We start from the raw sequence: 22,967 nt of genomic DNA on the forward strand, positions 1-22,967 counted from the left end.
GATGGAGAAATTATCCCATTTTTCAGAGAAAACACTTAGGCTAATAGCCTCAGAAAGTAATGTTTTATGGTTGCGTGTGCGTGTGTGTGGTAACTAAAAGAATTAGGCAGGTTCACCCAAATAACTAAATTAAATCAACCTCTCAAGAAGAATTCATTCACCCCTGCCTTTATATCTAGCCCTTCACTTGGTGTTCTCCAGAATAGAGGAGCACATACAACATTGTCTCTACCTTCAAAGAGATTATAGTCCATAAGAGAAGGCATGATGGACAGAAATGCAACGATGGTGAGCAAGTGTGATTTATAATCAAATAGAAGAGAAGAAGCATTCCTAAAATCCAACAATAGTCTTTTATACCAACAAACTTACCAGGGAGATGCAAAATTGTATCAGTAACTCTGTGGATCTTTTTCAAGAACCCATATTTTGTGCCAGATGTTGTGAGGAATGCAAATCAGTGTAAATTCCATTTGTTTCCATTTAGAAATAATCTGTTTGAGAATATAAAGATATAAATACTTTAAGGTATGGTGGTAGGGATGTAATATTACTGGCCCAGTCGAACAGCCTAGGTGGTGGTGGATATATGCCTTGCTGATCATGGAATGAGTCATGGATGAAGTTGGTCTTAACTTGGCACTGAAAAAATGGTGGAAATGAGGCAGAGAAAGGGAAAGAGATTTGTATGGAAAGGTAAGACATGGTTCGTGTTCTGTGTAGAAGGATTCAGACAAAACACAGGATTCATTTGGGCAGAAATTTAGAGAAAGCCCTAAAAGGTAGGGAAGAGAGATAACAGGTGGCTTTGAATAGCAGAAATGATGATTTTTGTTTGTCTTAGAAATTCATATTTAGGATAGGATTACAGAAGATAGAACGAGATTCAGGGACAGAGATACTTTCCCAGTGATACAGTGAAATACTTTTGATGAGCTTTTGGATGTGTCTTGAGTGTGCACGTGTGTGTGTGTGCGTGTATGTATGTATGTGTGTGAGAGAGAGAGACAGAGAGAGATAGAGACAGAGAGAGAGAGTTTGAGTGATTGAGGGGACTTTTTCCCCAAAATATGAATTTTCACGTTAATCCCATAGTCGTAACACATCTATAGATACCATTTTGCTTTATTTTATTCTGGTCTTTGTACATATTTTAGGTTGTTTTGCATAGTTCTAATCATAGTATATCCACAGTTATACATTCTGCCTTTTCCACTTCATATGATAAACACTTTTTTACATGTAACTGTATAAATCTGTTGCAGGTTTTAAGTAAGGCAAGCATAGTGATTGCTTAGTCTGTCCAATTTGGAAATGGCAGCTTTTCTCAAGATATACATTTAAACTGTGGAGGTTTATAATGTTCAATATTAACTTGACTTAACAGCGTCTGGGAAACTGGTATAGGCTGCATCCAAAGATTTCCCTGAAGCTCCTTGTTCCATTAGTCAAGTGGAAATCTCATAACTAAATAGTCACTCAGAGCTTTGTCGATATCTTTCTGGGCACAGTGGATAATCTGTGACCTGTCGCACATAAGGGTTCTCTGTGGGCAGGGAGGTAACTCACAAGCTGGGTAGGGAATGAGGTGTTATTCCAAGGAGTCTCACCATGGGCTGGCCCTGCAGCTTGGACAAAGCACAGAGACAGAGAAGTCAATCAGCCGCCTGTTGGATTTGTGGGGCTCTGAAAGGCCAATTTGCTTGGATTAACAGAGGTCTGGCTTAATAAATGTGTCTGCTTGCCTAATAGATTTAGTAAATGAACCTTACAATTCTTGATTTAATTTAGCATTATGCACTAGATATTAGTGGCCAACAAAGAATTCAGAAATCCTGTTGAGTGATCCAGCTTTGCAAGGAAGGTGAAATCAGCCATGATGCCATATCACTTGATGAAAACAAAGGCAATTCGGAAAACAAAATTAGCTCCTGCCTCTTCCCTAGCATGGAAGCCTTTGGTCTGCCACCTGGGGACCAAGTGTTCCCATTCAGCACTATTTGCTGTGACTCAGAGCCCTGAATGGCTGATAGGATGGCACACTCCCTCCTACCACAGATGGCATTCCTTTTGTCCTGCAGCCCTGCACCCTTGTTTGGCTCCTGGATCTCCTAGGATAGCAGCCAGATGGAGAGAAGAGCAGATCTGCAGGGACAAGAAGAATTCCACTCATCTCACAAGAGATGACCTGGGCGGCTCAGTTGGTTAAGCATCCAACTCTTGATCTCAGCTCAGGTCAGGATCTCAGGGTTGTGAGATCGAGCTCTGTGTCGAGCTCCACACTCAGTGGGGAGTCTGCTTGAGATTCTCTCTCTCCCTCCCCCTCTGCCCCTCCCTACCCCACTTGCTTGCATGCTCTCTCTCTCTCAAAAATAAATAAATGAATCTTTTTTTTTTTTAAGTGATGCCTTTGCTTGGCAGAGTACCAACTAGACTAAGGCTATAAGAGTATGCAAAGAAAGGAGAGTGGGGAACATGGACCTCTAAATTCCATGACAGGGAAATAATGAAGGTTTCATGAAGAGACAACTGTTAAGAGAGAAAAGTACCTGGTAGTGAGAGGTGGGAAGATGACAGCTGAGAACAGGGATCCAATATGGAGGACAGTGGAAAACAGCCATGGTCAGAGAGAGTCATTCATGGAATTAGGGAAAATAAAATCACATTGACTATTTATTTCATGTTTTCTGTCCCAACACTTTATTATGGAAAACTTCAAACATACACTAAAGTTGAAGTAATTTTACAGTGAACATCTACATACCCACCTTCTGTAGTCTACCATTAACATTTACTATTTTTGTTTTATCATGTCTGATTATCTCTCTGTTCTTCAGTCCATCTATCAATTAATCTTATTTTTTTCACTCATTTTAAATTTTAGACACCAATACACTTTGTCCTAAATGTTTCAGTTTGCAAATCACTAACTAGAGTTCAGTATTTGCTTATACGTTTTCCCCCGTGGTGGTATCAGTGATCAAATGCACAAATCCAGAATGTACACTTTCTGAGTTTTGACAAAGACATTCACATGTGACCCAAACTCCTGTCAAAATATATGTACCAAATATATGTACCATCACTCTGGAAAGTTCTCACATTCTCTCTGTTGGTACCCACCTCCAATTCCCAAAATAATCACTCCTTTTTTTTCTATCAGAGATTAGATTTGCCTGTTCTAGAACCTCATATATATAATTATACCATATGAATTCTTTTATATAAGACTTCTTTCACTTCTAGTTTTGGGATTTATTCATACTGTTATATATATCATTTGTTTTTTGCTTTTGTGTTCATTGTATGGATATACCGTGGCTTGTGCATCCATTTTCCCATTGATGAATTTCTGGGCTGTTTCCAGTTTGGGGCTATTATGAATAGGCTTCTGTGAACATTTTTGTTTGTTTGTGGACATACGTTTTCTTTTCTCTTGACTAAATTCTCAAGACTACAATTGCTAAGTCATAAAATATAAAATATAAAATTGTACATCTACTTTGGAAAAATTATTGAGGTTTCTTGCAAAATTAAACTTTTTCCTAAGTAGTTATATCACTTTACATCCCCCCAAAAATGTATGAGAGTTCCAGTTACTCTGCATCCTTAATAATATTTTATATTATCATTTTTAAAGAAAATTTAGCCATTTTGTTGGGTATATTGTGGTATCTCATTTTTATTCCAAAGAATATGACTAGATAATGAAGATAATGAAGGTCTCCTAACAGATAAGATTGAATGGGGTAACCAGTAGGGACTAGAAAGTTTGCCTTAAGCCATTCATCAATCCTGTATATTCTGATTGCTGAATAATTGCTAAAGGTAATTTATTATAATAGCAATAGAATAAAGCCAGAGTTTCAAGACTTTGTTCTTATTACACTAGAACTGGCAACTGTGTGGCACACGTGTTGTTCCACTGCCTTGGCCAACGTTGGTATGCTGAAACCTACTTGACTTCAGCTTCCTTCTCAACACAGGACACTCAACAGCCACTGTCAGACTATAGGAGTTGATGTACATCACAGAACCTACTTACAACTCATTCATTGTTTAATTCAGAAGACCACACCCTTGTGTGTAATGTCACTGAGCCTTAAGAATACTTGAACTCTGGTGTCTGCTCTTAGTTAAAGGAAAGAGTGTATCTATTTCTTAAATTTTTATTTTATTTAAATTCTAGTCAGTTAGCATATATATATTGTAATATTGACTTTCAGGAGTAGAATTTACTGATTCATCCTTTACATAGAATATTCAGTGCTTAACACAAGTGCCCTCATTTCTATACTCACTTCTTTCTTTCATGTAGAAAACAGAGAAGAAAGTATGTCACATCTCTAATCTTGCCCAACTCCAGCTATCAGCCTGGTCATAAAATAATAGAGCTACAGAATTTTATTTTATTTTTTAAAGTTTTTTAATTTAAATTCCAGTTAGTTAATATACAGTGCAATATTAGTATCAGATGAACAATACAGTGATTCAACACTTTCATACATCATCCAATGCTCATCACAACAAGTTCACTCCTTAATCCCCATCATCTATTTAACCCATCCCTTCTATCCCCCCCCCCCACCTCCCTTCTAGTAACCATCAATTGGTTCTCTGAAGTTAAGAATCTGTGTCTTGGTTTCCCCCCACACACCCTACTTTCCTCTTTGCTCATTTGTTTTGTTTCTTAAATTCCACATATGAAGGAAATCATATGGTATTTGTCTTTCTCGGACTGATTTATTTCACTTAGCATAATACTTGTGGTGCAATAGTAGCCTCTCTGACTCCAGAATTTTAAAGCAGAAGAAATCAAATTATGTTTCAGAGGCCCAGTTGGAAATTACAAGCTAGAAAAAAATTCTAGTCTTGCAGCAGGGACACTGTCTTAAAGCTGCATCTTTGAGTCTCTGCAGGGCTCTGGCACACACAACTAGGCCATGTTCAGTTAGGAGTGCCTGAGTGTGCTGGCCCACCCCCATCCCCTTAAAGAGCTGCTCTATGCATCCCCAACTGGCTACATTCTTGGTCTCTAGCCCATTGCTGTCATGACACATAAAGAAGAGAAGGAGTCTGCTCATCTGTTTTTGTGGCATCTCTAAGAGGTGCCTTAGAGCAGCTTCCTACTGTTATGTTATACCTTGCAAATGACAGGAAGTTGGAAGGGCATAGGCCTTAAGATGACAGCTGAATAATGACTCTTTGACCTCAGGATCTGCATTCTTCTCTCCATAGGCACCTGCTTTTATCAAGATCCAAATACTCAGGAAAGTAATATATTCTGTATTTCTCTATCTTTGGGAAGCCCCTGTATGTTGCTATCAGGAAAATAGAGCAGAAAAAGAAAAATAGAATTAAAACGGTCACAGATGTGTGTGTTTATATATTTTCCAACCTATTTAAAATGTTAGAATGCTTTGAAGTGGAAAATACAGATACAATAAAAGAAAATGCCAGTGATTGGACTATACATCCAACTTACATATATATGAAAGCAATGTGCCAAGGATGAGTGATGCAGAAGTAAATAAAATGTGACCATGTCTCGAAAGGTCTTACAGTCCAAGAGAATACAGGAGGAAATGCAAGTGACACACAATATTGGAGAAGAAGAGAAATAAATGATCTATTCCCAGAGCCAGCTGGAATAGGTTACAAATGTTGCTTCTACTTTGCTCCAGGAGAAGGAACAGAGTGACATGCAAAATCCACAGTGCCCATTCTTATCTGTATCTTTCAGGATTACATTTTACAGTATATATCAAGGGTATTAATACTCTTCCTGGATAGTGGATATAATCACAGTTTTTGGAAGCTATGAAAAGTCATTTTCTTTTTTCTTGTTTCAAGTTCAGATCCCTTAGCGTTACACAAATACCATGCAGATTTGTGACAGTCTGAGATTTGTAAGAAAAGAAGAAAATCTGATATCCCAGAGAGGACTAAATGGGTATTTCTCCTTCTGTCTTTTAGCCTCTAATCACCTTGGACAGCAGCATTTCCTTCACATTCCTGGCTGAGGGTACCAACACCATCACTGTCCAGGTGGCTGCTGGGAATGCCCTTATCCAGGACACAAAAGACATTGCTGTGCATGGTAAGCATTGAAAATTGTTCTGTGATGCCCCCTCCTGCCCAAGGAATCCCCTCTGCCTACCCTCCTGGCATCCCTTGACTGCTTTGGAAGTTCCCCAGGCCAGGGGGAGATTATGTAGGTCAACAAGAGTTTTCCAAACGTACTCTACCTTGTTCCTGAATAGACACTAAGGCTGTGAGAGAAACTGGCACAATTGGGCATAGACAAGCACTTATTATCCCCTAAGATATTTCTGCATCACAGCCTGATGGGTATCTCATTAGACAAATACATATCATAATTGAAGGATTCTAAGCTAGAAAAATTGTCATAGAAGCATCTAGATCTGATGTCCTGCTAAGGTATCTATAACACCTGTGCAGCACCGACCCTTTGTGACCATGGGGACTGGTGATTTCAAAAGAGGAGTCATGGCTTCTGACCTTGCAGAACTGACAGCTGAGTTACTGAGATGAATTACACATAACCAATTGTTGGAAAATTCTAACATCCTTGGCTGCAAAGTCTCAAGAATAAGGCTAAGAATATGAGTGCAGAACTAGAAAGGAGAATGGATAATAAGGCCACCATCCTGTTATCAATCCTGGAAAACCATTCCTAATTATTAAATTTATTTCAAATCAAGCTTTACTTTTAGAACCTTCCCACACAACTTCCCCCAGGCCCCTAAAGACCGCCACTATAGATGGAGGTTTCTAAAAAGTTGTACTAAGGTATGCAGTCCTCTGACTGAGAACATACTTCTTCAGCCTTATGTCAGGTGAATGCCTTTTTCTACATCTCTGCAAATTTGATACTCTGGCTCTCTCAACAGGGACCTGTAAGACTTACTTTAATCACACACTTTTAGTGAGGTATAAATTTAATACAGAAGCACACACATGTCACAAGTATTTAGTTTCATGACTTACCACACGGTACACAGACTGTGTACCCACTAACTGGGTCAAGAAACTGAACATCACCCACACCCTACACACGGGATTTTGATTCAATTCCCTAAAACAGTTCCTAGGAGGAAGGTAAGAGGAACCAAGGGGATGACAAAGCAAGGTTCCAATCCCATCGAGCCCAGCTTAATGCTTTGTTGTTGGCTCGGCATGATACTACCAACAATAGCAAAGACTCCTCTTTCTAGAGGTTTCATACTTTCAAGTAATATCTTTTACCAGAAGAAGGGTGTAAGATGCTAGGAACTCCTACATGGTGGGGGCATAAATCTACTTCCATTCACAAAGTCTCACCTTCTTTCAAAAGCCAAGAAACACACAGATAGGAAGGAATTTTAGGTGAGGCCACATGGAAGAGTGGACTTTTCCCTAAAGCACAATGATTTTGGCATCTGCTAGCCTGCCACCCCCCTCTCAGCCCTACTCACACATCTTCTGTCATTGCAGAGTATTTCCAGTCCCAACTTTTGTCATTCTCTCCAAACCTGGATTACCATAACCCTGACATTCCTGAGTGGAGGCAAGATATTGGCAATGTCATCAAGCGAGCTCTGGTTAAAGTAAGTTGGCTGTATCTCTGCTTATGTGTTAGTGTATAAAGAAAAGAACCAAATGGTCTGGTCCAGAATAAAATTTTATGGGTTAAAACCACCATTCTTCAGTTATATAAGGATTATCTCTCTGTCAAAAGAGAGACAAGAATAAGGAGAAGGAAAGGTGGAGGGAAGGGGCAGGGGAAGACAGAAAGACAGGATCCGGTGTTTGAGGATGGGAATTGGCCCTGTCTTTATACTTAATTTTTCTAATACAGGAGTTTGACCTCTTTAACGAATAATAGATGGAACACTCATTAAATCTATACAGATATCATTCACTGGGCTTGTTCTTTGCCCACCAAGGGGGTTTCTTAACCAGGTATTCAGACTCACAAGACCACCATTGGCTATGTATGACAATCAGAAGGCTACATACAGACCAGAAAACAGAACATACTATCAGAGTAATAGAATTCTAGAGTTAACCCAAGGTCAGACTGGCCTTAGAGAGCTTTCAAAGAGTTTTGTTATCCCTTTGCTCAGAACTAGGTACTAGAAGATAATGACAAATGCAACATGGGTTTTTCAAATGTAGAGGTCAGTCTAACATGTGACTAGTGGCAGAGGCATGGACAGTATTTCAAAAGAGTGTGGAGAAAAATATGATTCCCTCTATCCAGGGAAATGAAGGCTTAGCCTGTTATTCCTGATTCATTAGATACTTGTGAGCTCTTAGGGTGGTCTCTGCAGGGAATACTTGAACTCAGTTTTAAAGGTTACCTAATGGTTAACAGAGGACAGTGTCTTTCAGGTAGAATGAACAGTATGTGCAAAGCCATGGAGTACTGAAAGAGCATAGCATATTGGTGAGATGGCAGTCATTCTACAAGTTGTGAGGCCAGTGTTTCTAGACTTGAGCTAGAATGGTTAGGGCAGCTCTTGAATCATCAGAGAAGCTCAAAGGGGACTGACAGACACCTAATAGCCCCTGGGAACTAGAAAAATGTTTTCTTAGTTAAGCAAAAAATGCTGACTATAGATTTATATTCAGATACCCATTGTGGTCACAGTACAGAGGATGGGCTGCTGAGGTGGGAAGTGAATAGGGTGGGGGAGAAATTTCACCATAGATGACCAGTTAAAAGAGTACTGCAGGGCAGCCTGGGTGGCTCAGTAGTTTAGTGCCGCCTTCAGCCCAGGGCGTGATCCTGGAGACCCGGGATCGAGTACCACGTCAGGCTTCCTGCATGGAGCCTGCTTCTCCCTCTGCCTGTGTCTCTCTGCCTCTCTCTCTCCCTGTGTCTCTCATGAATAAATTAATAAAATCTTAAAACAAAACAAAACAAAACAAAAAACAAACAAAAAAGAGTACTGCGGAGTACTGCGGTTCTCTAGACCAGACGTAACAGATCTCAAAGAGGAAAGATTCAAAAGGTACTTGGGAAGTTGAATAGTAGAATGGGTGACTAATAGGATGTAGTGGGAATGAGAAGGAGAGAAGCTTTTTGGTTCCAGAGCAGGGAGGAGATGGCCTTGCCCTTAGCAGGATCATGTCAGAGAAGCATGCTTGAGGGATACTAATGGTGTGATTTAAAAATATATATATTTATTTATTTGAGAGAGAGAGCAAGAGCAAGTGAGCAGGGGGAGGAACAGACTCCCTGCTGAGTGAGGGCCCTGCTGAAGCCCACTGATGCAGGGCAGTATCTCATGACCTTGGGATCATGACTTGAGCCAAAATCAAGAGTGGGACATTTAGCTGACTGAGTCACCCAGGTGCCCCAGTGACGTGATGTTTTTATGTGAGTTTGGAGCACATGAGGAACAGTTGGGTGAAGATAACCGGAGGGATTGAAAATATAGATCTGAAGGTCAATTGGATATTCCTACTGAGGGCAAAGATGTGGGAGCTGAGACTATGGAGGTGATTAGACCCAGGGGAGGTGAGGGGCAGGGCCAACATGAATGCTGATGCCTCCCAAGGCAGAGGAGGATGATCCAGGGAAGGACCTGGAGAAGGAACTGAGAGAAAAGAAGAAGGAGGAGGAAAAATAGAATAATGCGAGAGAACATTCCTGTGGGGAGTTGTCTACCAGATGATCTTCATCTTAAATCTTTTTCCAAAAAGATTATTTTTAGAAAAGGGTGGAAATGTGACTACTTTTGTACGCCTATGACTGAAACATCCAGAGTTGTGTATATTTTGTATGATTGTGTTTATTAAAAACATACTACTAGCTTTTTATAAATGACTTGGAAATTATAATAATACTAATCAATAATAATAATCAGCCATACTGGTTGATGCCTGGGCCTTAAATCTTACAAGAACCTATCCCTCAGGTGTCCCTTTGGATGGGATAAAGTGACTCTAGACACACACCTCCAGAATCCCTCCAAGGTTGCTAACTGACTGATACCCCCTGAGACCACTATCCCCTGGGACAAAGAAAAGGGTCAACCCAGCGAAGGGGCATGTAGGGAAGAATAACGATACTCTTTACGGGGGCGCGAGGGGGATGACTCAGAGTTTTGTTTGCCTTAGGAATTTGCCTCCAGACAGAAGCTTACTTTAGGTTTTTATCGAAAAACAATATCCTTTTACTAAACACTCAGGAACAGAAAAAAAATTCACTCAGATTTCAGCATCTTAACACAACTTTTAGTGTTTTATTTTGCTTTTTTACTCTTACACATTTTTGTTTTTATAGGGTCGTAACCAAAGAAATGTAAGGAAATAGATCAGAATGCAGCTTTCATAAGTGTTTTTCCATGTTGGCTGACTGTACTAATTGTCATCATAATGGTGAAATAACATTCTAACCGGTGATTATGCCATTATTTACTTAATTTTTTGAATATTTGAGTTTTACTCTGTTTATTTGCTATTATAAATAATGTTTTTCCTCCTGTATGTAGCTTTTGCTATATTTTGGATCATTTCCTTAGGAGAAACACTCCAAGTTACAGTTACTGAATGAAGGGTCTGAATATTTTTATGGTCTTTTGAAAAGCAAAGCGGCAGTGTGCATTGATTTTTAGTGCCGCCAGCGACAAATGAGGGAGCCTCTTAACGGAAGTCTCACCAATATTAGCAATTTTAACTTAATACAAAAAATCCTGCTTTTGTAAGTAAAAATCATGTAGCTTGGCTTCTTCTTTTTTTAAAATTTGCATTTCCCCACGTTTGCTCGTAACCTCGTATTCCTTGTTTACGGTTGGTATGTTCATGTTTTTGCCAGAAGCTCTAGTCCTCTCAGTGCAGAAAAATGGAAAATATGGGAGGAGCTTTAGCCAATGTTTCCAGTAAGCAATATTTTGAAGATCACTATGGTATTTTAGTTTCAGTAAAAATGTATGTAAGAGCCAGAGGAGGTAGCAAGACTCGTCATAGCACTTCTAAGCTATGCTATTCAGGAAAGAAAGCCTGAATATATACTGGGGCCTGTGCCTAACATGTTGTATTTAAAAACCACACGTGAGCCTCATACCCAGGTGTGACTCCTTGTTGTGCACTCGGGGAGGCTGGCTTCTCCAGGGCTTCACTCTGTGATCTAAACGTCTCTGCAGGTAACCGGTGTCCCAGAAGACCAGATCCTGGTGGCCGTGTTCCCTGGCCTCCCCACTTCAGCAGAGCTCTTCATCCTGCCCCCCAAGAACTTGACAGAGAGGAGGAAAGGCAATGAAGAGGACCTGGAACAAGTAAGTGAGGGGACACCTGGCTAGGGTACTTGCCTACACCTCCCCGTCTGAGGACACACAGCCTTACCAACAGCAGAAGGGGAGGGGGGGCTTCCTCGCATCCGTCCAGCGGCCTGTCCATCTGTCCAGCACCCAGGGCTCCAAGGAACCATCAGCCCTGTCCAGAAGATGCACCGGGGCGCTCAGCCTGCAGCATTCCCTGCACGAGAAGGGAGAGCGTCCCTGGCAGTGCTCATTCCCGCACCTGCTTTCCTGCAGCTTCCTCAGGTCTCCTGTCCAGTGACCTACCCTGGGGTGAGACACAGGACAAAGAGAGGAGTTTGAGTTTCCCTGTCCATATCTGGGATAAACCTGCTTCTTGTCCTTAAAGACCCCTCCCAGTCAATCTAAGTTCTGCTTCAGGAGAGAAAATGAACTGCTTTTAAACATGAGAGATGGATTGCTTCATCTTGTTTTGACTAAGGAAAAAGTATGTCCAAAGGGACTGCTTTCCTGTCCTCCTCGGAGGGGCCTGTAGGTCCTGTGCTCGGTGCACCGTCCCTGAAGTAAAGGAGCTGATTCTCCCTCTGTCACCCCCTGCTCCTACTGGGGTTTCGTGGGCCTTGCTCTGCCTCACCCTTCCCTGCCTTGCAGTGGTGCTAAGTCAGGAGAGGGAGAAAAAAGTGAGTTGAGAGGCTTCTAGACAGCGGCACAAGGCACACATTTGCCCCCACACGAGGCAGTCGTGCAGGCATGTTCCGTGTCCCTCTGCTCCTTGTCTGGCTGTCACCTCATCCCATGGCCATCCACAGTCCTCCTCGGACAGCACAGACACCGGCAGGGTTAGTTTCCCTGGAAAATGAAGCAGATCCTTGCGTTGCAGGGCCGCGTATCAAAGTTGGCCAGAAATAAATTCAGCTTCTCAATGCATGCATCACTTTTACAAGACCTCTTTATTCTGAAATAGCAAGTGGCATGTGTGAACTATATTTGGAAGCTACAATATCCATCCGTTTAGATAAATAGGTAATTACGGTGATGAATAGCAGCTGTGATATTAAGGCGCGCGTACAGCCAGATAAGAGTTAGGGACCACAGCCCAAGCTGGCCTCGGCTTTCATGTGGGAATTACAGAGTGATTAAATCGATGTTATGTGTTCCGAGACTTGCCGGGGAAAAGTAAAGAGGAAAAATTATCCCATAAAAAGAAGGCCGCTTCTGCTTTGATGTCTGCTTCCCATTGTCTCCCAAAGAGAAAAAGCAGAGGAGTGGGCTGGGGACATACATGCCCACTTTAATCCTGGCAGGGGCCTCTCTACACTGTGTGTGTTACTTCATTAGATTAAAGAACTAATGATAGGTTGATGTCCTTTCATTGGAAACCACAATAGGTTGTGCTGTGGTGAGTTATAAAGGCATGGATGAAAAAGCACTGAAGCAGGGCTTACATGAAGCATCAATGTCTGTTATCAACTCTAATTCACTAAGTGACTTTGGACGTACCTTTCTCTGTCTCCCTCTGCTCTCCAGTATGAGCCAGGAACACCAACTACTTCCTTGGCCTCACAGGGCTCCAAGGGCTATGAGAACCACATTGATGAAAATGTGCCAATATCCTGTCGCCTGATTGAACTTGGTCATTGGTTGTCTAGTGACCTTGGCTTCTTGCTCCATGAGGGAGTGCTGTCTCATGCCATGTCTTTCTGTGCACCTCTCTCTCTCTCTCTTTTTTTTTTTTTTCCAGATTGTAGAGATGCTGTTTAATGCTCTAAACCAAAACTTGGTTCAGTTTGAGCTGAAGCCCGGGGTTCAAGTCATTGTGTATGTCACACAGCTGACACTAGGTGAGTGCCTGCTGGGATACAGGGAGAAATGGGCATGGTGATCTGTTATCCTGAGGAGAAAGGGGAGGAGATAATTAGCAGACACTTTTCCACAAATGCCTGAAAATAGCTCTGTGGGCAGGGCTCATGTGTGTAGTGATGGTGACGAAAGATTAATCACATCTTTCTTGGGGCTTCCTGTTGAGGTGGCAAGAAGACTTAATTAGAGGTAGCTTTGCTATTGAATCCCTGGATGACCTTTGGGAAAAACTACAATTTCTTTGGGCTTTGACTTAATTGTTCTTTCTTTCTTTGTTTGTTTTCATCTGCAACAGTCTGGATTATAGCAGGTCATCCTCAGGGTCTCTTAAATTCTGCGATTCTCTGATTCCATTAATCTTGTTTGGGAGGCCAAATGAGATAACTTTAAAATTCTTTTTGATTTACAATAGGTAAATCTAAATTGATGCAGGGATCAGCTCTAATGATTGATTTATAAAAAGAATGAAGTGTATGTCTCATTGGGCTCTCCAAGAGAGCCTATTTGCTAAATATCTCATATTAATATAAGACTTTTCAGATGTGGAGGTTCTAAATGTGCCCACCCAGCAGTGTTTTAGCAGAACAATGTAAAGGAACAAAATGAAACATTGCATCAATATTTAATCCAAAGGGGCCACCCATAATTATGTTGACAGGCACTCAGCCTGTCTAGGAGAAAGAGCATTCAAGTCCTTGTACTCCCTTCAGCTAGATACCCATTGCTCAATTTACACCAAGAATCATAAGTTTCCCCAGGCAGAGCTGAGAGGTTTACTTGTCCTCAGAAGCTGTGATTGAGAATACTATTTTCATATTAAAACCAAACTTCCTATGCCCAGATAGCATACAGTGCAGGGCAGTTGGAGACTAAATGTAAGAATGCAACCTTAGCTGGCCTCCTTTCTCCAGTGGGAAATCCTTCCATCTAGTAGCTTCCAAGTGAGCCATCTGCTTTTTCCTCCATAGCTCCGTTGGTGGACTCCAGTGCTGGGCACAGCAGCTCGGCCATGCTTATGCTCTTGTCAGTGGTATTTGTCGGCCTGGCTGTGTTTTTGATCTACAAGTTTAAAAGGTATGGCTACTCTAACTCAATTTTGATATTGGGGCTAGATTCTTGGATGCTGATTCTTCCTATAGCCAACATTCCTAAACTCATTCCAAATATGTGAAATTAATTATCTTCGAAGCTCTGTTTGGCATTGGGGGAAAGCAGGGATGGTTGAAGGTCAAGGAATAAATGGGTTTAAGAATCTGAACTCTATCCAATTTATACATATATTGAGTTAGGAAAATAAAAGATAACCTATGAAATCAATTTATTTTCTTCAAGAGAAGTGGAAAGAGTTTTCAAACCTCACCTAAATTTCTAAAGTAAGGTTTTGGATTTTTCAGGAGCTTTTCTAAAAAATTTTTAGAAATTTAGCTGATTTTCTACAGCCTAACGCCCGTTCAGGGTGGTTACTTAACCATCTACTTAGATGAAATGCAGCGGAAATCTGGAGCCACATGGACACATACAAATACACATTTTCTTATCTTGTATTATAGCTGCCTGGTCTCTCTGTGTAAATTTGCATGCCAAAAATATTCAACCTTTATCTCTGTCCTTCCTTCGCCTGTTTCTAAAGGGCAATTGATCAGGAAAACCAAACTTCACATGTATTCAGAAATTATATTTGAAGGCCACAGGAGGAGTGACATCACAGGATACTTATTAAAACATGAAATTGAAATCAATAATTCTGTACCTTTATTTATATAATGTAAAACTTCTACCAAATGGTGTCCTGGTTCAGAGTAGAGCTCTGTAATCAGACAGACCCAATTTTAACTTCACATCTGTAGCTTTGGGCAACTGAATCTGCCTCCCTAAGCTTTAGTCTCTTTGTCTGCAAAATAGAAAAAACAATAGTTACTAGGCTTGCTATAGAAGGTAAATATAATACTATCTATACCTGGTATATACTAAATAATTGACAATGCCAAGCTACTACAGGTAACAGAGAACATGACTTCCAAAAGTATCTTCTGTGTCATAACACGGCATATGGTAGGCTCTCAAAAAATCATATCAGTGGCATGGAAATGTGCTTCATAAAAAGACTGCTCAAAGTAAAAATGTCATTAATAATTCTGAAAGCAAAACTTGGTCCTGGGAGTCATCCTAGACACTGGAGGTAATGCTTTTAGATTTTGATAACCATCAGATGTAAAGGTACCTTCCTCCACCCTCTCTCCCAGGCCTCCTTAGCTGCCCTGTGGTGCATAACTCAGGCTTCAATTTTTCCTCGATATACATCTCAGCATTACCAAACTAGCAGGAAGCCTTCAACACTCTCCATATCAGGACAGAGTGAACTTTACCTTCCTACTCAATCACTAGACCAGTGTGTGAGTCCCTATTATCTTGGATCAAGACATGTGAACCTACCCGCCTATGTTGCCTTTGAAGATGGAAACAAACCTTCATATCACAAGTAGAGAACAAAGATTCTATAATAGAAACAGTCTAGTCAAGGCAACACTCACTCATGGATATACTTCAGTTACATGCAGAGTACACTTTTATTCATCCAAGGATTTGATTGTGGGGAAGCCCAGTGGTTGCTGGAGCTTCAAGATCAACTAAACCAAATTTGTCACCTTCTGGCTTCTAGAATCTCATGGTTGCTGAGGACAATAGCCAGTAGAAGTCCTGCAAAAAGGTATCTGTGTCAGGCATCTCCAAACTAAGGCAAGACATCCTGTGACTTAGGAGGTTTTCTGTTGTCTTACCAATGCTGCTAAACATTCTAGACAGTCAATTTATTAATGTAGGCATCTCGAAATGTGTACATTGGAATTCTTGAATCTCTGCCATATAATAATGACATCTCTGAATTCTTCTACCTCTGTAATCTCCAGTATCAGCCAATTCTTTCACTGTCCCTGACAGTGAATAGTGTAGTTAAGGCCAGAAGGAACATATACCACTCAAACTGGATGCACAGTAGAGTCCACCAAGTATAACCAGTCATCAATTACCTTTTCTGGAGGTTTTCTTCCAGGGCTAGAGCCCTTTGGTTGAGGTTCTATTGGGTCTTCTTTTATTTCTTTGGTCTTCTTGTTCTCCACATCACCTGGACCTCTATAGTGATGGTGCTGTGTAGGGTGCCTGGCCTGCTGACCAGTAAAGGTCAGGTTCTTCTTATCTGTGCTTCCCAGACCCTCCTTTGTTTCTTCAATTGCTGTCCCATAGAACTTTCTGTGATGGTGACAGTGTACCGTAATCTGTCCTGCCCAATACAATAACCACTTGTATGTCTGAGGACCTGAATTTTAAATTTTATTTAACTTTAATTAATTTAAATATAAATCTCTGCACCTGGCTGGCAAACATTCAGTACATCCAGAGAAAGGGCAGTTCTGTTTCTGTTTCCAGATCACTGGCCAGGCTGTTTTCAGACCTAATACTTTTCTCTGTGTTATCATTAGCATTAAGTCATTACACCACTTATCTATTCAACAAACATTTACTGAGTGCCCCCTATGTGCCAGGCACTGAGAAAAACCTCAGTGCCTCCAGTGGCCATTTAGCAGGGGAAGGAGAAGAGAGTTACCATGAGCTCCAAGCTTCCTTTAAATAAATATCACCGTTTCTCACATTTGATATTATTCTTGGATAGCTAATTTCTGAGAAATCTGCCCAACAAGACTTTCTCTCTATACTGTAGATCTGGGATTTTTTTTCTGGTTATCCAAGAAAACTTTTGAGATTTTATATATTTTTCTGGCCTTTTTTTTTTTTTAAGCATGTCTTTCATCATGGTCTGAAACATACTTGCTTCAGAGAAATAGAGAGAGACCTAAATTGCCTCCTATAGGCTCCTAACACTTAGAGCTGGAGCAAACAAAAATGGAGGTTTTTATAGGTGACTTGGTTGATCCATCTTCCTTCTCTTAATCAAACTGATATGAATGTGTAGGCCAAGAGATCTCCCTAAATCTATTTTCCACCTTTCTTACCTGCAGAAATTGGGCTTAATCTAATATTCTCATTAGTTCTTCAAGTACATGTGTTAAATGAAAAGTAATTCAACAGGTTTTTAAAACGTAAACATTATGACATAAAATTGTTTCCCTCCCACCCAACTATGAAAAATGTTCAAAAAATCTGCCTGTTCTTTAGATATTAAAGATTATCTTTAAATAATAAAGAGAACAGTCTTTATAAGGGCAGATTTATCCAAATCCTCACAAGTATCACCAGGAAAGCAGGAAGAGGGAGGCAGTGAACTCTGACTACTTCTGAAGTACACAAACTCGTGTGATCAGGAATAGTTTGACTGCCTCCAGCACCTAATAAATATTACAGCTGATCCCAACGTTCATGAGTAATATGTACTTTTATGATTAGAAGAAATCTAAGTCGTTAGGCTGCATTTCTATTTAGATAAGAGGAAAGTAAGGGCCAGCATGAATTTTTAATTATACATATTTAGAGAGCCTGAGATTTGCTGCCTCACATAGAATCTATTCATTTAAGGTCCTTGTAAATTATATTAAGCTGGTTTAGACCAGTAGGAGTCACAAGGACACCTCTCTTAATGTATGAAAAGTGACCAGTAAAGGAACAAAAACTGAATGTAAAGGAGTGGTAGAAACCACTCATGTTTCATACCTATTTTTGGATCCTTCCAAATGAATTAGCTACAAGCTAATTAGCTACAAGCAAGCCTTATTAAATGGCCCCACACTCTCCTAATTGGGGTTGGAGTGGGGAAAAGGAAGGTTGAAGCTTGAAGACACCACTGCCTTGTACTAGGGCAACAGAGTGATTCTCCTTTGGAAAATTACAGTATGTTCTGGATTGGGATGGGTATCGGATGTTTTAAGTTTTAATAATATCATTGCCCTTGATGAGCTTCAGGAAATATTTGGACTTCAATCCAATTTCCCCACCATTTAATGGGTAAGAGAGGTTTCTTTTAGAGATAATATTCCAAGGTAAAAATGTGGTCTTTCTGTTTGAGGATCTAATATATGAAATAGAAAGAGCACAAGTTTTGAGGTCATCTGTTCATTCATTCAACAAATACTTACTGAATATCAACCACATGCCAAGCACTGGGCTAAGTTGCACCTATAGCAGAGAAGACAGAGAACATGAACCCAGCACATATAGGGCTTTTAGTGTAATGGGAAACAAAGTCAGCAGACTTACCTTTTATATAGCCCTAAACCCAGCACCCTATTCATTTTTTTCATAAACATTGTCCCATAATTCTATATTTATCACAGGAGAGGTAGGGTGGGCAGGAGAGGCCTCTCAGAGCTATGTTCTGAAGGAAAAAAAAAGGACACCATCCTGAGAAGAGTAGAAGGAGGAGGGGGGCTGAGTTTGATATCCTAGATTCTTGCAACTCAAAGTTTGGGGATCAGACCAGCAGCCTCAGCATCACCCAGGAGCTTGGCAGAAATGCACCATTTCACCCCATCCATCCAAGCCTTTTGAGTCACAAATGCATGTTAGCAAGAACCTGGGTGAGAAATAAGCACATTAAAGTCTGAGAAGCACTGGGTTAGAGGGATTCACAGGATGCTACAGGCCTGGGACCCAGTAGGTCAGGGGATACAGAAAGGCGTCAGAAGATGAATCCTCCAAGAAAATTTCAGTCTCAACCGCCCACTCCTCCAACCTCAAGTCTTTCTGCCTTGTTTCCAAAGCTACAACCTTTGTGTCTTTGAAGGAAATTATTTAGCTTCTCTTAAACCTTGCCTTTCTCCTCTCCACAATCCTACAAGGAAGCTATTGTTATTCCCATCAAGCAGATGAGGAAACTGAGTACCCAAGTATTTCAGATCTTTGGCCCATGGACAGTGTTCCGAAAATAGTAGCAATGGCTAGAGGCCTTTTCTTTCTTGGCTCTTCATAAGGGAAACCAATGTGAATTGATTAAATTGATGCAACCTTAGAAAAAGATATGAGTCTCAAAGTCCAGCTCCTTGAAAAACTTAATAATGGAGAAGTATTTTGAGGGTTCTAGTGCCTACCTGCTCAATGGCATCAGCCTTATGTTTACACCTGCTTGGTTTACCCCAGAAGAAGGTGTATTCCTCTGGGAATTCTGTGGTTTACATCTCCCCTCGGTGTCTGGTCTCTGGCCTTGTGTTGCTTGGCCTCATGGCTACAGTGTCTAGGTGACCAGCCCCTTTCCCTGACATTGGCATATCCTATAAATAGCTTCTTCCTCCCCTGAAGGCCCAGAATCTCCCAATGGCCCAAGGTTGGAGTATCCTGTGATCATAATCTGATTTTTGTAGGAAAATCCCTTGGATTAACATCTATGCCCAAGTCCAACACGACAAGGAGCAGGAGATGATTGGGTCAGTAAGCCAAAGTGAGAACGCCCCCAAAATCACACTCAGTGACTTCACCGAGCCCGAGGAACTGCTGGACAAAGAGCTGGACACCCGGGTCATAGGTATGTGTGCTGGTACCTCCAAGCCCCCGTGTCCTCTGTCCTCCACACATAAGGGCAGTCAGCCCACGGGGCCTGTCCTTCAGCAAGTGCCAGACTGGAGGTGATGGGGTGGGAAACAGCTGACTACAGAGGCACAATCATGTTTTAAAATTTGTCTGCTACCTCTGGCTACATGAAAGTGGAGGGCTTTTTTTTTGTTTGTTTGTTTTTGTTTTTTTTCCCTTAGAAGTAGACCAAGATTAAAAGTGCTGGAGTCAGAGTAGGGGAGGGATGAGGCCAAATATCCATTACTGTTGGGATTTTTTTTTTCTATGAAGCAAAAGCAGTAAATGTCCTAATGAATAACCAGATGCATACAGGCTCTGGCAAATTCCTCATCTGTCAAATGGGAATAATAGTACCTATCTTCTAAAATTGTGGTGATACCGAAATGATAGTACGGCATTAACATAGCACCTGTCACACCACAAGTGTTCACTGCACGTTGCCTCTTACTGTCGTTATCAGTAGTGTGGGAGATGGCAAGGCATTGCTCCTCCCTTGTGTGCTGGTGTGGGAGCTGGTGCACTATAAACACAGGTGACCTAAGTCAATGAGCTGCTAGGATAGACCATCCAGGTGTCCCGTTTATAATAAATGCATATTAAACACCTGTTCAAGGTAGCTTGATATTTAGCAGTAAATAAAACAGACGAAGATCCTTGCCCTTGTGAAACTGATCCTCTTTGCTTCTCTCCTCCGCAGGAGGCATTGCCACCATTGCAAACAGCGAAAGCACAAAGGAGATCCCCAACTGCACTAGCGTTTAATACCAACAAGCCACGTGGTCAACCATCTTTCTGACTTTATTTTTGATGATTACTATGACTATTATTATGGGAAAACGAAAATGTCTTTTTTACCTTTTGTTTACCAAGGGTCCCTCCATAAATAGCAGGCAGATGCTTAGCTTTGGGAGACAAAGGCATTCTTAGCTGATTAAAATGAGACAAAAGGAATAAATGGCTGTATTTGTGCTAAGGGCAAAGGATGCATCTTCCCATGGCTTTCTTGCTTTGTTCTGCCACTGACCGACCATGTGAAGACTCTCTTTTTCCTTGTGGTCTCTCCCCCCTTTTTTTTTTATTGTTTAAGTTTGGTTGGCTTTTCATTAACCTCCCACGTCCCCACCCACCCACCCATCATCACTAACACCCTCCCCCCAGCACACACACCTAAAACACAGACCATTCCCAGCTAGATCTGCAGGAGGTGGGTTGGTGGGGAGTGAAAGTTGCTGCAGAAAGCGTGCACACCTTTACGAAAGATGCCCTGCCTCGTGCATGTCAATAGCGAGGCTACAGGTGGCTTACTGTATATAATTACAATGTAAATAGCTTTTTATTTCCTAAGAAATAATTTAATGTTTAGTAAAAAAGAAAACAGAAAAAAGAAAGATGCGTGTGTTGGCTTATGCACTCACCCTCAGAGCTGACCAACCCCCAGGCCTGCGAGACGTGTTGGGTTCTGGATGCTCTCCAGTTGTCTGTCACACATAACTCTTGCATCTCTGTATCCATGCCATAGCTGGTTTCTACTTATGTATATAAAGGGGGGCGGGGGGAGGGCTTCTTTGGGACAATTAGTAAAGGAAGGATTAGAGTGACATCCTAGAACAAGGGGTCTTTTTGTGCCATCAGTGACATAGAAGAAGTTGCAAGAGGAAGCCCACCAGAGACTCCAAACTGAGACGCAGGTAGGGAAACAAGGCTTCCCCTCCAAAAGGAAAGCATTGAGGATATTTATCAGCCTGAGAAGATGCTTTTCTGTAAAGAAGGTTGGCCATAGGTCTAAAAGTGACAGCAATTTCTGCTTTCTGGTTGGGTGCTGTGGGAATGTATAATCCTTCTGGAGAATTCATGAGCTACTTTGAGCTCAGAAAAGTCCCCTGGGCACCTGGCGAGGCCTAGTGAGTGCATCTGGGCACAGGATGATCAGTGAGGTTGGGAGGGACGTGGTGTTGGTGGCATCGTGAGTCCATGTAAGCCCTGCAGGCCAAATAGGGGGCTAGCCTTTAATGATATTAGTCAAAGATGATTTTAGCAATGCTGTGCTATTTGCTTGTCAGATGTACACAACTTCCTTACAGTCAAATGTCTGCCTTCACTTCCCTTAAGCTAGTTCTTGCCCCTGAGGCGTGTGGCTTTCCAAGCCAGCTTTCTCGTTTCCAGCACCCCAGCCCCTCCACACATTCGCACACTCCACTTCTGTTCCGTAGGGTCACTTCAAGCCATGCCGTCAGCATTGTTTTCTTTTCAGGCTCAGCCTGAGTCCACTTGTTTTAAAAAATGATATACTGTATATATATATGGGAGGAAAGGCCGGATTTTGTACCTGTTAATTTTTGTGAGAGATCCTTTGCGTTCTTCTCTGTGAGATGCTGAGAGAATGCGACCTAGAGAAATCCGACCGTCTACAGCATAGATCGGGATGAGGAGTGTTTCTAAAGATCCTGCTTTTTTGTTCCAAGGGTTAAATGGGGCAGACAATTGCAATACTTGTACTAAATACTGGAATACAAATGCATGAGTCATGTCTATATATACAGTATATGTACATATACTGTTCTTGATTTTATTGTTCCATTTGAATATTTCTACTGTAAAAAAAAAAGACAGTGGTTTTGAAATTGTTGAAAATAAATGTATTTTTGTACATCAAAGCTACATACCTGGCTGAGATTTTTCTCTTTGGGCTGTTTTCTTCACCTAGTGCTATTAGTCAACTGTCACTGCAGTAATGCTACATGGCCAAGAACAAAACAAAACAAATATCTTATGACCCCGATACGTATGTTTTACTGGTGAATCTCCAGGTTGGTTGTGGTTTGGATGATTGCCATCGAAACTGACCAGGCTCTCCTGAATCAGTCAGGATTTTGGCTTCAGTTGGGGTCCAGGTTTCCTCCATGAGTTGTCATCGTCTGGGACCAGCAGCCACCCAGAGCATGGTTTTTCATGGCTGATTACAGAATTCCAAGTGAGACCAGCACAACACTCCATGCCTGTGAGGCCGTGGGTCGCTGTGCTTACCATCAACTACCTTCTGTTGACTAAAGGACACCACATGGCCACACCCAACATCTGTAGGCCAGGAAATAGACTCTGCCTCCTCTGGCATGAGGCACCACCAAGATACCTGACAACAGTGTGGATATAGAATTCCAGTTTGGGGGAGGGCATGACGAACTGAGAACAAGAGTAACGATAGTTCAGTCTACTCTACTTATTCATTTGCTGTGGTCCTGTGGGGAGCTTTCATCAGATGGCTCATTTTCAAATTTCCCAACCCAATATTTGTGGTCAAGATTTTTGATCAGAAGGCTTGGTCAC

The 22,967-nt window shown here is 41.4% G+C and overlaps 1 protein-coding gene across 2 annotated transcripts in view; it reads left to right on the top strand.

Moving 5' to 3' along the window:
• The window catches only part of SORCS3 (sortilin related VPS10 domain containing receptor 3), a 581,611-nt gene extending 559,310 nt beyond the window's left edge, over positions 1-22,301 (top strand). The window contains exons 21-27 of one of the 2 annotated variants that reach the window (XM_038578740.1): positions 5,977-6,100; positions 7,498-7,610; positions 11,157-11,288; positions 13,012-13,111; positions 14,099-14,204; positions 19,436-19,596; positions 20,341-22,301. In XM_038578740.1, the coding sequence (XP_038434668.1) occupies positions 5,977-6,100; positions 7,498-7,610; positions 11,157-11,288; positions 13,012-13,111; positions 14,099-14,204; positions 19,436-19,596; positions 20,341-20,405 (801 nt within the window). In that variant the 3' untranslated portion in view covers positions 20,406-22,301. The remainder of the gene's footprint in view (positions 1-5,976; positions 6,101-7,497; positions 7,611-11,156; positions 11,289-13,011; positions 13,112-14,098; positions 14,205-19,435; positions 19,597-20,340) is intronic. The other variant, XM_038578741.1, reaches the window with a different exon arrangement.
• Positions 22,302-22,967: the final 666 nt, after the last annotated feature.

Source organism: Canis lupus, chromosome 28, assembly GCF_011100685.1.
Source record: "Canis lupus familiaris isolate Mischka breed German Shepherd chromosome 28, alternate assembly UU_Cfam_GSD_1.0, whole genome shotgun sequence".
NCBI classification, from domain to species: Eukaryota; Metazoa; Chordata; class Mammalia; order Carnivora; family Canidae; genus Canis; species Canis lupus.